The following is a 13,323-nucleotide window of genomic DNA, read 5'->3' as shown; positions in this document are numbered from 1 at the left end:
AATTCTATTTTGTAGACAAACTTGAAGAATCAACAAGCTTGATTCAAACTTAGAATCAGACACAATTAGATTAGGGGGATTTACATGTAATTATTCTTTAATTACACTGTAAAAATTAACTTCACTTTATACTTTCTAGACAATTATTTTGCTTTCAAACATCATTATTTAATACTTTTAATGTTATAGTCCTAAAATGCATTCTGAGCAATTTTTTGACATTTTTCAAAAGTTGAAAAAAAAATGGGCTTGGTGTACATCAATTTTTTGCATTTTTTTTTTTTGTAGGAAATTGTCTTCATTTTTGACTTCTTTATTAAAATAGTATGCAACTCATGTGCATGTTGTTAGGAAAAATTTATAGACATGCTGAAAACATCAAACAACATTTTCTTTAACTCCTTTTCCAATTTTTCAAATTTTGCATCTTCCATAATCTGCATCTTATACTTTTAAAGAAAGAAAAATTCATTTGTATGCCAAACACTTTTCTGTGACATATATTGAGATACATAGTTTAACCTTTAACTCTTCCATGCTTTTTAAAAGTAATTCCAGATTGAATTTTTAAAATTGGTAAAATACACATAAATGTATGAAGAGAACACATTTCATAAATACAGTCTCTATAAAACGAAAAAAAAAAACTTTAAAAAAAACTAATAGAAATACATCTGTGATTCTATTTGAAAAAAGAGCTGTTCCATGACCTGGTTATAAGTTTGAATTTACTGAACATTGATTGCAGATATTAGTTTGTATTCACAATACATTGATTGGAGAAAATATAAGCTTTGTTTTACATCATTTTGGTGTAGTCTGGTGTATTAATACATCTAAACACATTCTCTCAAAGTATACATGCTAATGCTGCAACAACTTTTATCATGAAACTCGCGATTTCTTCTGTTTCATATACTAAGACTACATATATTCATTTACTGTAGAGGTAACAAGTTACCATTTATTCAAGGAACAATTATGATACAATTTATCCAACAAAATATTCCTTATTTTAACAAATTGACAGTTTCTTTATATCAATGTCAAATCAAGTGCAATGCAGTACATAATGAGAAATCTCCTTATAATGTAATTTTCCTTCATAAAACTACAACTTTTAAAGGGCACCAGTTTTGCCAATCCAAAAAAATAATGATTTTCATGAATAAAATGCATGATGCATTTTATCTAACATATATTTGACAACTGATTAATTTCACTGACTGTAGTACATGTACTTAAACATTTGGGCAAACACTCTTTCTAACTGCCTCCATCTTTGCATTTTACTTTTTTCCTCCTCCTAACATTATTTTGTAATCAGTCAAGTTTGAAGTTATAGACGTTATCTTTGCAAACAATTTGCCACAACAGTAATAATGCACACAAAAATCTCTCTTGTACAATCAAGTCCACAATCCAACTAATACAAAAAATCCTATAAAGTACATACTAGGCAACAGAGAACTTTCAAAAACATGGAATGAGTTAAAATATTTGACCTCTGTGTACTCGTGTGGAGGGCTGGGTCTGTAGGGTACCAATACAGAGATACTTTTGGTGTAGGGTGTCCTCCATGGCTCCAGCCGGTCAGGCTGCTGGACGGTGGATGGCTATGGTCACTTACTGGGACATGCACATCCTAATACAACAGAATAAATAGGTCACACTCTCCTGTAAGTGGCCCTGACATAACAGACTAAATAAGCCACACCCTTTTGTCTGTGGCCCTAACATATCAGATTTAATAGGCCACACCCCTTGTTAGTGACTGGTTGTTCTAGCTGTCTGTCACTTTTTGGCTTTGTTGCCGTAATACTGCTGCCACACCTCATTGATTTTGGCGACCCAGTCCTGGGCTCGAGACTCTCGATCCTCCAGGTAATATGTACGATTTGGCTGAAAATAGAAAATTTTACAAGAATAAGAGGGTTTCCCTACCTATTTTAGTTACCTATTGCCTTCAGTTATTGAGAATCAAACAGAGACTGTTACTATGCCTCAATGGAAAGAAATTGAGTGGGCACAATTTAATTGTCAATAGTCTACAAGATGTAACATATCTTACCGTATGAACAAAAAAAGTTTTAAAATTCTTTGCCTCTGGCCTTAATTCTTCTGACCTGTAAAATAAGGAATAAAGCAATCATTACACATTGTGTACTGACTTGTATCCTAGCAGGATTCACAGTCTGCTCTTGTTTTCAATGTACCAGTGTCCTATTTCATGTATAAGTATGAATTCATAGCTTCATACAGATATGATACAAGAAATGCTGACAGGAAATCTATTTCATAGTAGTGGAACCACAGTCCAACTTGTAATAAATACATGTTAACTTCTATAGAAAACTTCATTAAAAATTCCATATTATTAGATCTACAGTAAAACTCGGTTATAACGAAGTCACTGGGACCTATGAAATTACTTCACTATATCCATATTCATTATATCCATATAAGAAATTCGTTAAACCTACATAACTGGGGATCTAATATAACTTCGCTATATCTGTGAATTTGCAATATCCGTGTTCATACTAAACGAGTTTTATTGTACTAGGTAAACTAAAATTTAATTTGTTTCCCATTTGATTGACTTGAGAGCATTTTGAACTATGGTAATAAATGAATGACTTATTTTGAAAAATATTTTCAGAACTTTTCAGGAACTGTTTCTGATCAGATGTATCATAAAGGACATTTTTGACAGAAACATGTACATGTATGAAGCATACAAAATAAACTTTAGAATATGTGCATGGATCAATTACATACCATGGAATCTGTCCCTTAAGAACCATATTGGCTGTGTCCACATAGTATAAGTGTGGTCCCTCGGTTAACAGAAACATTCTCTTACGGGCAAATAATCCCTATATACATAAACATACAGTGTGAAATAATCTGCTCAACATCAATTTCAAGTAAATCACCAGTACATACAATCTGCAGATATGACTGAGATGTAAAAAATTGAACATCATGACATAAAGTATCAACTTATTGAATAACAGACAAATGTAGTCTAGCCTTTTGTTGTTACCTTTCGTTTATCTATCAGGCCCTGCTTCAGGATTAGGTTCCCCTCCACAAACTTGTGATATTTATTCTGTTTCTGCTCCTCCAGTCTCTTCTTTCTCTCATCATCGGTAATTCTGTAAAACACAATCAAGTCAACCATGGATATGTCAAGGGAACTTGAAAGTCCTAACCACTATTTTCTTATTGTATTTTAACCCCAATATCTGAAACCATAAGCTATCTTGAAGTTTTTTTTTTCTTGTCTCATTTAGTTTGACATGATGTTTCATCCTAACTGGAATGAGAAACTGAATAAGAAGACTTTTACTTACACTGTCTGAGTGATTATTTCTACAACTCTTGCATCATCAAACCCAGCCTGTTTAAAAAAAAATAAAGTATCTCTTAGATACTGATGATACAAATTTTACTTTTGATATTCTGTGAAATAAGGACATTCCAGGTTAAGAGAATACCAAACAATGTTAGCTTATTGTCCTTATTAAAAGTTTTAAAATTTGATCCAATGAACAATTTTTTTTTATCTGCTCCTCTTTCTGAAGATAAAAATTTTGCTTTCTGCTATCAAACTTTTAAAATTATATTTGGTATTTCCTTGTAAATTATTTTTAAAAAGTAGGGTACAGAACAGGTAAATTGTTGTGGAATGTATTGCAAAGCTATAAAAATATGACTTGATGGTAAAGTGCTTTATTTAGAAACTTGTGATTATCTATAGAAACATAATGTAAATTATTATGAGGTCACAATAAAGTTAATGTTACAAAAAAGAATGGATTATCCATGATATATCTAAATTCTAAAGACATCTTTTGATTAAGGTTAAAGTGCTATATGCATCGTACCCTATAGCTGCTCCAGAGGTTCTCTGAATTGGTGGAGGTGGCGGGGAGATATGGTAATAGAGGGGGTGGTGTCTGCTCATGTATGTGTTCAAAGTCAATGCCTTCATAAAATGGGTGTGATTTTAACTTCTCAAAGCCCCCCATTTCCTCACAACCTAGTCGTTGTTCAGGATCTAGTACTAACAGTTTCTCCACCAAGTCCTGGGCTACAACATTAAAGCCATCTGGAAACTCGTACTCAAGTTTGGTGATTTTCTGGAATATCTGGTACTCATGTCTAAATTAAAGGCATTCCACATTCAGTTAAATAATCACAACTACAATAAAATGATAATAAATTTAAAATAAATCTACTTCATATCAAAAACATGAAGACATTTTATACTTACCCTCCTCTAAATGGGGGCAGTCCCGCCATTAGCTGATATACAATACAACCTAATGCCCATAGGTCAGAACTGTAAAAATAAAGTCATGTGTTATGTTCTTGAGCAGAGTGATGATTGAAAACTAACAGATACTACCTCAATAGGAGTTCTCTGACTACTATACAACGCAATGCAGTGAGTTTGTTGATACAGTATACTGTAAATGACCTTGCTTAGGTGGAAGTTTTCTTTGAAATTCCGTGTCAAAGCCATTACATGTTGAGAACAAGTAAATTTGATAGTAGGGACAGTGTTTTTTTTTATACCTGTAGTAAGCCTTTTTGCTGGTTTTTCTTACCTGTAGTAGGCCTTTTTGCTGGTTTTTCTTACCCGTAGTAGGGCTTTTTGCTGGTTTTTCTTACCTGTAGTAGGCCTTTTTGCTGGTTAGAACCTCAGGAGACACATACTGGGCTGTACCAACAAAGGAATTGGTTCTGCCACTGGCTGGAGCTGTAATGTCAGGAGAATGCTTCCTTATAAAATTATCATGGACTAAATAAACCTAGAAATCTGACAGTCCAGACCTCTGAGGGATATTTCTGGTGGCAGAATTATTTTTCCAATATTCAAATCGACTGTGCACAAAAACTGACAATGTATGTAATTTCTCACCTTCCTCCACTCTTCCATCCTTCAGTATTTTAGCACTGCCAAAATCTGTTATTTGTATGTGCATTTCATCATTTAGGAGAATATTTTCTGGTTTTAAATCTCTGAAATATAAAAACACCTTTAAAAATGTGTCCCTTCTCTCCCTGGGTACTGATATTCAATACAATTAAAACATAGCTTATAATACTCATAGTAATTGTTCACAAGAACATTTTCTTTTCATTGGATGCATGATCAAAATATTCAATGAAGAATTCCACAAGTCTTAAGACTGGCTTAGATAAGTTCTCTTGTTGGTGTGGGGGAATGCCTAGAACCCAGTTTAACACTAACCTGTGTATAATTCCCTTGCTGTGAAGATATTCTAATGCCGTGACAATTTCAGCTGTATACCACTTGGTGCATGGTTCATCAAAGGAAGATAACTTGTGTATGTAATCCAATAATTCTCCCCTCCTGGCATAGCTCAATACAAAATCTATGGGTATAGGATAGCAACCACAAAACACAAACCTCTAATCAACTCAGAATTCTATATATTCCACCACAGTCTACAATCGATCTGCACACTCAATGGTGACAAATCTACAGCTGTATTACAATGAACACCAATACTGTAATTTATCATAGAAGTTGAGAAAAAATCTAAATAAATTATTTCTTTCAATTACAAACAAAGGTAAGCAAATTATTGTTGATGCTTTGCTTTCATAGGACTACCAGACAGAAGGATACAGAGCCTATCCGTGTCCTGGAAGGTGTAGAAGAGCCGGATAAAGAACGGATGATTGAGCTTCATCAGGACTTCCTTCTCCCGCATCACATACTGCGTCTTCCTCTCCCGCATAATGTGTCTCTTCTCCAGCACCTTAACTAAATAACAAAATGTCAATCAAACACTGCCAAACTGTGAAAATATAATTAAACAAGAGGCCCATGGGCCACATCGCTCACCTGAGAAGCTTTGACCATTCTGTTCTTTACCAGATTTCCCCCTTGTTATACATAATGCATCCCCACCCTTCCCCACTGATCATAATTTAGACATTTTGAAATCTACACTACCCCATGATCCTTCCATGGGCACATATGTTTCAGCTTTTTTGGCCCAGTGGTTCCTGAGAAGAATATTTTCAAAGATTTTTCCTATATATTTCTATGTAAATCTGATTCCCTATAATGGCCCCCCCTTCCCCCGGGGGTCATATTCCTACAATTTACACTATCCCAGAATGCTTCCACATAAGCTTCACTTTTTCTGGCCCAGTGGTTCTTGAGAACAAGACAAAGATTTTTCCTATATATTTCTATGTAAAACTTTGATACCCTATTGTGGCCCCGCCCTTCCCCCGGGGGTCATGATTTGAACAATTTAGAATCTACACTATACCAGGATGCTTCCATATAAGTTTCAGCTTTTCTGGCCCAGTGGTTCCTGAGAAGAAGATTTTCAAAGATTTCTCCTATATATTTCTATGTAAAACTTTGATTCCCTATAATGGCCCCGCCCTTCCCCCGGGGGTCATGATTCCTACAATTTAGAATTTACACTACCCCAGAATGCTTCCACATAAGCTTCACTTTTTCTGGCCCAGGGGTTCTTGAGAATAAGATTTTCAAAGATTTTTCCTATATATTTCTATATAAAACTTTGATTCCCCATTTGGCCCCGCCCTTCATTATTTGAACAATTTAGAAACATTATACCAGGATGCTTCCACATAAGTTTCAGCTTTTCTGCCCCAGTGGTTCTTGAGAAGAAGATTTTCAAAGATTTTTCCTATATATTTCTATATAAAACTTTGATTCCCCATTGTGGCCCCGCCCTTCCCCCGGGGGTCATGATTTGAACAATTTAGAATCTACACTACCCCAGGATGCTTCCACATACGTTTCAGCTTTACTGGCCCAGTGGTTCTTGAGAAGAAGATTTTTTAATGACCCAACCCTATTTTTGTCTTTTCTTGATTATCTCCCCTTGCGAGGGGATATGTCCCTCCATTTTAACAATTTAAATTCCCTTTCACCCAAGGATGCTTTGTACCAAGTTTGGTCAAAATTGGCCCAGTGGTTCTTGAGAAGAAGTCGAAAATGTGAAAAGTTTACAGACGGACAGACAGACGGACGGAAAGGATAGAAGACGGAAACCACGGACAAAATGTGATCAGAAAAGCTCACTTGAGCCTTCGGCTCAGGTGAGCTAAAAACAACACACAATTTCAAAGAATTATGGTCCCCTTTTTCAATGTCTATATGGGTGAGATGAGATGTAATTTTTATGACATATTGTGTAAAATATGAATGCCCCATCATATTTTAACTAGAATTTATCACCGAAGTTGATTTTTTTGAAAATTAGGTCAATCATGAAGGTCAAGGTCTAGGGGTCAGAAATCATAACATTCTCAGAAAGGTCTTGTCACAGGTAGTGCACAGGTCAAATCTGATAGCCTTGCCTCTTCTCATTCAAGATATGACCAAGGCTCAAGTTTTTGAAAAGTAGGTCAAACTTCAAGGTCAAGGTCAGGAGGTCAAATCCCAGTGCATTTAGAAAGGTTTTCTTACTGGTGATACACATGGTTAATATGAAAGCCCCATCTCTTCTCATTCATAAGTTATGGCCAACTCAAAGAAATGTTTAAATTTGTTTAAAGAAGGGCATACTTCAAAGTCAAGGGTCAAAAATAATAGTGTATTTAGAAAGGTCTTTTCACAGGTAATATACATATGTAATATGAAAGACCTGATCCCTAAAGTTTTGTAACAGATGTTATAGTCTGCACATAAAATATGGCATCAGTTTGGAGAAATATAGATTCCATATTGACCAGTCCAAGTTTTTCTCCAACTCAAGTTACTCATTTTTTAAAAATTCTAACAGGTGTATTACGGCTTGCTAAGTGTCTTTTGAAAATTAAAAAAATCAAGGAACATTTATTTGAGAAAAACAGATACTAATGTACAGAATATAAGGCAGTCAATCAAAAACATTCTTGGTGATAAGACTGATAACAGAATTGTAGAATCTTAAATATTTGCTATTGATATCAGTAGAACTTAGTATCTTATTTTCTTGAAAGTACTATAAATCACTTTCTATTTACAAGAACTTTATTTACACATAAAACACAAGGTGTCTACTTATTATAATTTTATATTTGGCATTCATTTAGGCCTTATATACATGTATATGTGCTTAAAGATTATATAAAACAATCATGAAAATCCATGATAATCTTGTCAAACAAAGCTCAGAGAAAGATGTCATGAAAATTTTGTAATTCATAGTACATATACAATGAGAGGTTGAGTACTAACAAGTTCCTCTTTCAGTTTACTTTTTCTCCTCCATTTTACTTTGTACTTTTGATTAAAAGTATACACGCTATAACTTGCGCCAGTTAAATTACGATTGGAAATTGATATAATTTGTTTATCAATAAAAGTTACGAAAATACTGTAAATTACACCATTAAAATTAAATGCGTTACAAAGTTATCAAATTATAATTATTTATTATCCTGCAAGGAAAGAAAAATAGTTATTTTTAAATAAATCCATCCCGTGACGGCGTCGCTACTTTTAGATTGATAAACACACGTGGCGTAAAGAAAACAAGGTAGGCCGTTTGAGATACTACTCACTTTTGATGTGGATGGCAAGCATCTTACTCTTTATGGTACTTATCTTTTAATGTATTCAGTATCAACCATCTTCTCTTTTATGACTCATATTGACCTTATATTAATAATTGTTGTCAAAATTTTCAACATACGTCGTTTATGTGATTTTATTACATACGTGTTTCTATATATAGGCCTACTGTTTACGCACTTCCTTCATCAATATTCATGAAAAGACTGAATTCTTAATTCCTAGATATGTTTAATTGTTTTGTTATTACAACGACATCTATAGTACAATTTTGTGGAAAGTATTATTTTTTATTACACTTCATGTATTTTAATTCATTAATCATTTTGTTTCACACAAAATTCGGCGTTCATATAGCGTATATGACTTTAAGGAAGTAAACTGGAGTATCTCATGTCTGATGGACACTTACTAGCATATTCTGTATTACTGTCAACTTCTTTTGCCAAATACACCTGAAAATTTAAAGAAAACATTTTTTGGTAAACAAACTGACAATTCTAAATATATCAAGACATAGACAGTATATTTTTTTTTTTTTTTTACAATCTTATAAGATAATGATACTGGCTTCTAAGATCATAGGTTTGTAAAAGTAAAAAAATTAAAGCCAATTTTTTTTCTCTCTCCAATTCTTACGTTTAAACATAATTAATAAATTAGTTATTTGTTTAGGTAGAATCACAATCAGCATAATCATTATGTGTCATGGTCTTGTCAACAAGCAAGAAAAGGCCATAGATTTAAATTAATTTTCCAAATATTCAGTTTATATACAATTATTATAATTATTATAGAGGTATTCCACTGTAAAATTAATACAAGTACTATACAATATTTTACTACAATAAACAACAGATTTCAAATACATGTATAAAAGAAAATGCAAGCTTTGTTCAGTATTTAACACATTTCATGAAGTAAGTTGCCATTTTTCCTTATAGACAGAGTTTCATTTAGGACTGGAAGACAGCAGAGAAAATGAACTCTGCTTTAATAACTACATATGTACTCCCCAGTAAACTGTGTACCCCTTTACTTACTGCTGAGAAAGACCCCTCTTTAAGAACTACTCCCAAGTAAACTTTGTACCCCTTACTTACTGTTAAGTAAGACCCTTCTTTAAGAACTACTCCCCAGTAAACTTTGACCCTGTACTTAATGTTGAGTAAGACCCTCTTTAAGAACTACTCCCCAGTAAACTTTGACCCTGTACTTACTGTTGAGTAAGACCCCTCTTTAATAACTACTCCCCAGTAATCTTTGTACAAATGTACTTACTGATGAGTAAGACCCCTCTTTAATAACTACTCCCCCAGTAAACTTTGTACTCCTGTACTTACTGTTGAGTAAGACCCCTCTTTAATAACTACTCCCCAGTAATGACCCTGTACTTACTGTTGAGTAAGACCCCTCTCCAATGACCTTCCCAAATATAAAGTCATTGGGGGTTTTCTTGACGTTCTTCTTGCTCTCACTGCCCTCCACTGACATCCTCAGCCCGTCCATAATACTGAAAATAGGAAAGTCAACATCAACAACCCGTCCATAATACTGAAAATAGGAAAGTCAACATCATCACATCAATATCAGATTACAGTGACAAATAAAGAGTCATTGGATGAAGGAACATTAATATTGTGTAATTATTTAGAACAGCAGTGTTTTTATGGTTATTTATTTTTTTTTTTAACAAAATTTATACTTTACAACAAAAAAAAAAATAATCTGATCTTTATCTTATTGGTAATAAGGTCAGGAAATGCTAGGGGTATGAAGGGAAATTCCACTGGTAATTCCAATATATATCATCCTGGTAAATAACTCTCTACCAACCACAAAAGGTCACCAAAGAAAAATGGAAAATCTTGGGGAAAAACATTTTGCCTGAGCATTGCTGTGTTCTAGCATGTGTGGGGCCCTCTGTTTAGCTGTCTGTCTGTCTCTATCTGGAATACCTCTATACAGTACATTCATAAACAGCATTATATTTTTGGGGTCTATATTTCATTCTCTTAGAGAAACTAGCTATTTTCATACCTGAAAAGCTGCAGGAATATATGGATTGGCTGGTTCTCTTCAACCAAGGTGTACTTGATAATTTAGGTAGTAGAAATATTTTTGAATAATCCATAAAAATTATCAATTTGAAAAAAAAAGCTATGACCCATCCCATAACAAATGGCTATTGCCTAACACTTCCTTATTACATGTAGTTATATATAATTTTTGGGGGGCTACCAGTCTTTATTTACAGTGTTACAAACAATGCAACCAGATAGTGAGTACATTCAAGGACAACTCAATTGTTATAAACATATTGTTATTATGTCTATATCAACTTCCTGCTTTGAATCTGTAAATAAATGGGTCTATACTGCTACCTCATTCTGATTTCACTACTATGCTATAATCACTATGTGCCATACACACATGCACTGTAATTTGTTTTTCATGAATACCTAATCATTACAATGCAGTAATCTGTTATTGAAATTGCTGACTATTTTTACAGTAGTTTAAGCAGTATCCCTTATCTAATACCGTAAATCTGGAAATTTTTACGACGATTTTATTTTGCGAATCTGGGTCAAAATGCTTTTGATTAATTTTTACATTTCAAAATTTTGTGAATGACCACTACTTTGTTTACATTTTCTTATTGTTGATTTATATTTAAGAAAAATATTTTTGCGAAAGCAATAAACTCGCAAATTTGCTAAAAATTTATCTACAGCAAAAATTTCCGGATTTACGGTAGTTTATATCATTTGGTTTATACCTACAGCTTCTTTTATAATCTAGTAAGGATTGCAACATTTTTTTTAATATAAGGTTTTATACACTCCATGTTGATGCAATTGCCTTAAAAGTAGCCATTCATTATGTGAGTAGTAGTCTTTCAAAATTGGGCAAAATTTACTGTCAATTATCAAACAAAATCAGTGGCATACAAGAGATTATAAGATGGATAGTTTGAACTTCAATTAATGTTACATTCAATAAAATTATCCACGTAAATATTAAGTTATCCCCATATTAAATGAAACATGCTTAATATGGTTTGTTTGTCTGCCATTTTCAAGAGAAATAGTGTAATCTGTTCTAGATAATGTTCCAGAAAAACCAAATTGAATTAATAGGTGTTTTCAAAAAAAAGTTATTTACTATCAATTGTTTCTCAATCGTCAATGATAATCTGCCTTCAGTGATTACTTTTTGATAGGCAGTGACTATTGTAACATCACTAGTGATTGGCTTTAATTTTACACAACTTGGATTTTTTCTGTCCCTCCCAAAGATGCTCCGGAAGCGAAAATACATGCATCTTTCTGAGTAAAAAAAAAATTCTATTTCATTATGTTTGTTCTTTCTAGTAGGTATTACCTAGTCTTCCTTTAGTCACAAAATGTTAGTTTTCTTATTTCAAAAATGTTTCATTCCCCTCCCCACCAAAAGGGTTGAAAAGAATAGGTTGAATAGAAATAATAATTAATTCAAGAGGATGATGATACCATCACTTGAAAAATAAATTTTATACATATCAGAGATAGTATAATTCTGAATATAATGGACTTAGTTGTGGATACAGGTCTGGATGGCTCAGATGCTACTTGACAAGCAGGGGTCACGAATTTGATTCCAGGTCCAAATACATTTTGTCCTTTCCTGTCACAAATTAGGTGTCATGACAAGTAAGGATGTGACAGGTGAAAGACCTGCCAGGAAAGAGTATGGGTTGGTGTCTTCAGGGGCTAAGACCATTAAGGAGGGAGGAATGTGGACGTCTGATGAGTTTGATCATATTAAGCTAGATAGTTCACTTGGTAAGAGTACCTGCCTGGAGATTCAGGAGGCCTGGGTTTTTCTCTTCTCTCATTACAATACAATTCACACTGAAATCTTAATTTAACCTATTGATGTGTACTTAGCTAGATAGAACATTCTATCATTTAACAGGTTGGGACCAATGATTGAATTAATGATTGGTCCCAACCTGTTCAATATGACTGTAGTATCTGTGCGACTATCCCGTGGTACAACTTAATGTCTGTAATACGTCAGAAGGCAGGATAGTTGCACAGACCTCTCGTACATGTGGATGTTGAACAGACAGAACGTGTCTGAATCAGCAGCAGAGCAGAGGAGTTGGCCTGGGCCAGAACCTACTGTGTTTGTATAACACGTATGATAATAAATATAATGAAAGGAACACCCCTACAGTGACATTATGACAATCACATTGTTATAAGAACCCGATTAAACAACTGTGGCGAAGGCTAGTCCATTAGCAGTCGTTAGCTTATTCTAACAGGGTTCATATGACAATATCATTAAGATGATACCAAACCTCCCGGTTTGAAAAAAAAAAAACTTCCCAACCAAAAGAAATAAAACTTAAATTATCAGACTGGAAAAATAATTAATTCAGCTAACATCTTTCAAAAAATTACTATTGTGTGAAATATCTTACGTGTATTTTCTTGAGAATGTTACGTTATCATCTCTTTTTGCTCCCTCTGAAAATTGGAAAATCGCCGATCTCTCCAACCGGAAGTAGAATTTTCCGAGCACGCGTACTGAGGTAAAATGTAAAACTGCAGTCTGAAGTTGTTTTGGGTATTCCACGAACTTCGATATGCAAAATTAGAGAAATAGGTAAAATGATAGTTACTTCAACTCAAAACTGAAGTACTAAGTTATGATATTGTGCTTTAGTTTCCTTTATCTTATAT

General features: G+C 33.7%; 2 protein-coding genes across 4 annotated transcripts in view; one reads left to right on the top strand and one right to left on the bottom strand.

Moving 5' to 3' along the window:
* Positions 1–410: 410 nt before the first annotated feature.
* Positions 411–13,300, bottom strand: LOC134235201 (3-phosphoinositide-dependent protein kinase 1-like). 3 transcript variants are annotated; one of them, XM_062717329.1, is made up of 14 exons: positions 13,062–13,300; positions 9,986–10,100; positions 9,000–9,042; positions 5,669–5,806; positions 5,267–5,411; positions 4,934–5,034; positions 4,684–4,771; positions 4,283–4,351; positions 3,894–4,170; positions 3,360–3,406; positions 3,050–3,161; positions 2,782–2,879; positions 2,072–2,126; positions 411–1,902 (listed from the first exon to the last, which is right to left on the bottom strand). In XM_062717329.1, exons 2-14 carry the CDS (start codon positions 10,094–10,096, stop codon positions 1,795–1,797), a joined length of 1,392 nt encoding a protein of 463 aa, XP_062573313.1. In that variant the 5' UTR covers positions 10,097–10,100; positions 13,062–13,300; the 3' UTR covers positions 411–1,794. The 3 variants fall into 3 exon arrangements, with proteins under 3 accessions (XP_062573313.1, XP_062573315.1, XP_062573314.1); XM_062717331.1 differs by lacking the exons at positions 9,986–10,100; positions 13,062–13,300 and adding an exon at positions 9,808–9,820; XM_062717330.1 differs by lacking the exons at positions 9,986–10,100; positions 13,062–13,300 and adding an exon at positions 9,750–9,759.
* Positions 13,157–13,323, top strand: part of LOC134235200 (myocardin-related transcription factor B-like) — a 38,261-nt gene continuing 38,094 nt past the window's right edge. Inside the window, exon 1 of the mRNA XM_062717326.1 lies at positions 13,157–13,246. The gene's annotated coding sequence lies outside the window, so the exon portion shown is untranslated. The remainder of the gene's footprint in view (positions 13,247–13,323) is intronic.

The sequence above is a fragment of the Saccostrea cucullata genome, unplaced genomic scaffold (genome assembly GCF_032062105.1).
Source record: "Saccostrea cucullata isolate Sc308-1 unplaced genomic scaffold, CSIRO_AGI_Scuc_v1 ctg23, whole genome shotgun sequence".
NCBI classification, from domain to species: Eukaryota; Metazoa; Mollusca; class Bivalvia; order Ostreida; family Ostreidae; genus Saccostrea; species Saccostrea cuccullata.
This window is presented reverse-complemented; position numbering and strand designations above follow the sequence as displayed.

What these genes read in the sequence shown, in the direction of transcription:
- LOC134235201 (XM_062717329.1), bottom strand. Translation starts at nt 10,096, where the DNA reads ATGGACGGGCTGAGGATGTCAGTGGAGGGCAGTGAGAGCAAGAAGAAC. An exon ending in AGCAAGGGAATTATACACAG is followed by an intron (nt 5,035 to 5,266) that starts GTTAGTGTTAAA and finishes TTTATATTTCAG; the next exon opens with AGATTTAAAACCAGAAAATA. An exon ending in CTGCCCCCATTTAGAGGAGG is followed by an intron (nt 4,171 to 4,282) that starts GTAAGTATAAAA and finishes CCTTTAATTTAG; the next exon opens with ACATGAGTACCAGATATTCC.